The sequence below is a fragment of the Aplysia californica genome, unplaced genomic scaffold (genome assembly GCF_000002075.1).
Source record: "Aplysia californica isolate F4 #8 unplaced genomic scaffold, AplCal3.0 scaffold01265, whole genome shotgun sequence".
Classification (NCBI taxonomy): domain Eukaryota; kingdom Metazoa; phylum Mollusca; class Gastropoda; order Aplysiida; family Aplysiidae; genus Aplysia; species Aplysia californica.
The window spans coordinates 27,366-30,667 of NW_004798535.1; the positions used below are offsets into that span (position 1 = coordinate 27,366).

The 3,302-nt window shown below is 42.8% G+C and overlaps 1 protein-coding gene across 1 annotated transcript in view; it reads right to left on the reverse strand.

Moving 5' to 3' along the window:
* Positions 1–3,302, reverse strand: part of LOC101848864 (paramyosin) — a gene marked incomplete in the record, with an annotated part of 33,887 nt that overhangs the window by 10,481 nt on the left and 20,104 nt on the right. Inside the window, 3 exon segments of the mRNA XM_035973475.1 lie at positions 945–1,161; positions 1,932–2,064; positions 3,094–3,290. Of these exon segments, the coding sequence (XP_035829368.1) occupies positions 945–1,161; positions 1,932–2,064; positions 3,094–3,290 (547 nt within the window).

The following is a 3,302-nucleotide window of genomic DNA, read 5'->3' on the forward strand; positions in this document are numbered from 1 at the left end:
TGTAACCACGTGACACAGGAAAGAGGAGGGGGGGGGAGGAAGGCAGGGGTCGTTAGTTGACTGGCAACGAGAGCCACAACAACAACAACAACAACAACAACAACAACAACAACAACAACAACAACTTTCCCCTTCATAAAGTATCTTATTCTCTCTATAATAATATTTAGCTTTCTAAATACATTACTTACTATCTTTGTCTTTAAACAGGGACCAGAATCTTATTCTCTCTATCTCTGTTAACCCGAAAGTATCTTATGCTCTCTATCTTTAGCTTTCTAGATGTATTGCTTTGTTTTTCATTACACCCAGGCAAGTAACGTTTTCTCTTTATCTTTACTCACTCCAAAGTGTCTTGTTCTCTCTATATTTGCACACTGACCAATATCTTGTTCTTCCTATTTTTTCTTCTTCTCCCCATCTTTTACTCATCCGAAAGTGTTTTCTTCTCTCTATCCTTATTCACTTAAAAGTGTCTTCTTCTCTCTGTCTTTAAAACCCCAAAGTATCTTGTACTCTCTATCGTTATCACCCAAAAGTTTCTTCCCCTCTCTATCATCTGACACTGATAAGTAACTTTTTCTTCCTATTTTCCCTCATCTCTCAATCTTTTACTCCCCCGAAAGTGTCTTCTTCTCTCTTTCTTTACTTTCCCCAAATTAACCTCTTCTCTCTATCGCTTACTCACCCGAAAGTGTCTTGTTCTCTGTATCTGTGTACACTGTACACGTAACTTTTCCTGTCTATTTCTTCCTCTTCTCTCCATCTTTTACTCCCCTGAAATTGTCTCCTTCTCAGACAATTGACCGCATTTTCTTCCTATTTTCCCCCATATCTCCCCCATCTTTGACTCATCCGAAAGCGTCTTGTTCTCTCTATCTCTGCACACTGTACAAGTAACTTTTTCTGTCTATTTCTTCCTCTTCTCTCCATCTTTGACTCACCCGAAAGTGTCTTGTTCTCTCTCTGCAGGTTTTCGTTGCGCTCGGTGAGCTCGGCGTTTGCCACACGCAGCCTGTAGACCTCCTGTTCCAGGTTAGCCTTATCGGCGCGGAGTCCGTTGTTCTCAGCCGTGAGCTCATCCACACGCTTCTGGAGGGCGACGTTCTCGTTCTCGAGCTGGCGGTTGCGCTTGGTCAGATCCTGCACGATGATCTGGGTCTGTGGGAGGGAGGGAAGGAGAGAGGAGGGGTTAGAGAGGTGGTGGAGGGGTGTGTGGTGTTTTGGGGGGAGTGGTTGGGAGGTGGTGGACGAGAAGGAGGAGGAGTAGGATTATGAAGAGAATCAGGAGGGAGAGAGAGGGGGTGGGGGTTAGAGAGATGAAGGAGGGAGGGGAGTGGGTGGTTGAGGAAGTGGAGGTGGAGAAGTAAGAGAAGAAGGAGGGGGTGGAGGAGAAGAAGAAGAGGAGGAGCAAGAGGAAGTAGATGAGGAGAAGGAGGAGGAGGAGGGGGCTATGACTAACGTATCTTGAAAGGGAGAGGGAGACAGCAAGAGAAACAGAAAGAGAAGGAGATAGATAGATAGATAGATAGATAGATAGATAGATAGATAGATATATAGATAGATAGATAGTTAGTTAGATAGATAGATAGATAGATAGATAGATAGATAGATAGATAGATAGATAGATAGTTAGTTAGATAGATAGATAGATAGATAGATAGATAGATAGATAGATAGATGGATAGATAGATAGATAGATAGATAGATAGATAGATAGAGAGAGCGACAGGAAGACAGAGAGACAGAGATACAGAGAGGCAGAAAGACACAGACATAGTAAACCTGTACTCAAGCAACAAACAAAGTCCACGCAACGCAACCCAAACGTAACTGATCTTCTATGACTCAAATACGACGCAAAAGACAAACATAACAATAATGCGTACTATTGCACGACCAACACAGACGAATCATGCGTCTCTTCTTACGTTCTCGAGTTCGATGGTGATTTCCTTGATCTCGTTGGTGAGTTTAGCCTTGGTCTTCTCCAGGCTGCTGTTCTTGACACGGAGCTGTTCGCAGTTGTCTTCCAACTCGGTGATACGGGAGGTCAGGCGGCGTCTGAGGGAGGGACACAGAGGGTAGGGGTTCGAGTCTCAGATGGTGTGGTGGACTGTGTGTTTTGGCTATGGAAGTGTGTGTTTAGAGTGGAATACGGAGGGGAAGGGAGAAGGGTGGATTGGGGTGATGTATGGATGTGCGTGGAGATAGAAAGAAGGAAAGTGAGAGATAGATAGATAGATATAAACATAGATAGATAGATAGATAGATAGAGAGAGAAAAAAAAAAGAGAGAGAGAGAGAGAGAGAGAGAGAGAGAGAGAGAGAAAGAAAGAGAGAGAAACAAGGGAAGGTATAGAATAATGTAACACTAGAAATAAAGACTGGTCTCCTCTTGCCTTATCGTAGCTATTGGTTGAATGATTGGTTTGATTGCTCATTTGATGATAGATTTGACGGTTGATTTGATGATTAATTTGTTGATTGATTTGATGATTTGTTTGATTTCTGAATAGTCAGTCGTGAGTACCAGGTCCCTTGGAGCTGCTCAGTCTCCTCGAAGCTTATCTATTATCGATTGGTTGAATGATTGAATTAAGGATTGAATTGTTGATTGAATTGTTGATAGATTTGATGATTGAAAGGATCACTGAATAGTTGGTGATGATCGGTTATCGATTGGTTTGAATGATTGATTTGATGATTGAATTGATGATTGAATTGGTTACTGAATAGTTCACGTATATGGCCGTACCTGGTCTCCTCAAGCTCCTCAGTCTCCTCGAGGCTTATCAATTACTGATTGGTTGAAGGATTGATTTGATGATTTAATTGATTACTGAAAAGTCATAAGTGATCGATTATCCATATATCATAATTGATCGTTTATCGATTGATTGAATGATTAAATTGATGACTGAATTAATGATTGCATTGATTACTGAATAGTTCACTTATAGGCCTGTATCTGGTCTCCTCAAGCTGCTCAATCTCCTCGAGGTTTATCGATTATCGATTGGTTACGTGATTGATTTGATGATTGAATTGATGATTGAATTGGTTACTGAATAGCTAACGTATATGGCCGTACCTGGTCTCCTCCAGCTCCTCAGTCTTGGCCTGGAGCTCCTTGTCAAACCTAGCCTTGAGGGCGGCGTAGTCGGCGTTGACCTTGGACAGCTGGTTCCTCAGGCTGTTGCCGCTCTCGATCTCCTCCTCCAGGCGGGCGTTGAGGCTGTCGTAGTCACTCTGGAGTCCGGACAGCTGTACCTGCAGGTTCTGTCTTTGCTGTAAGAGACG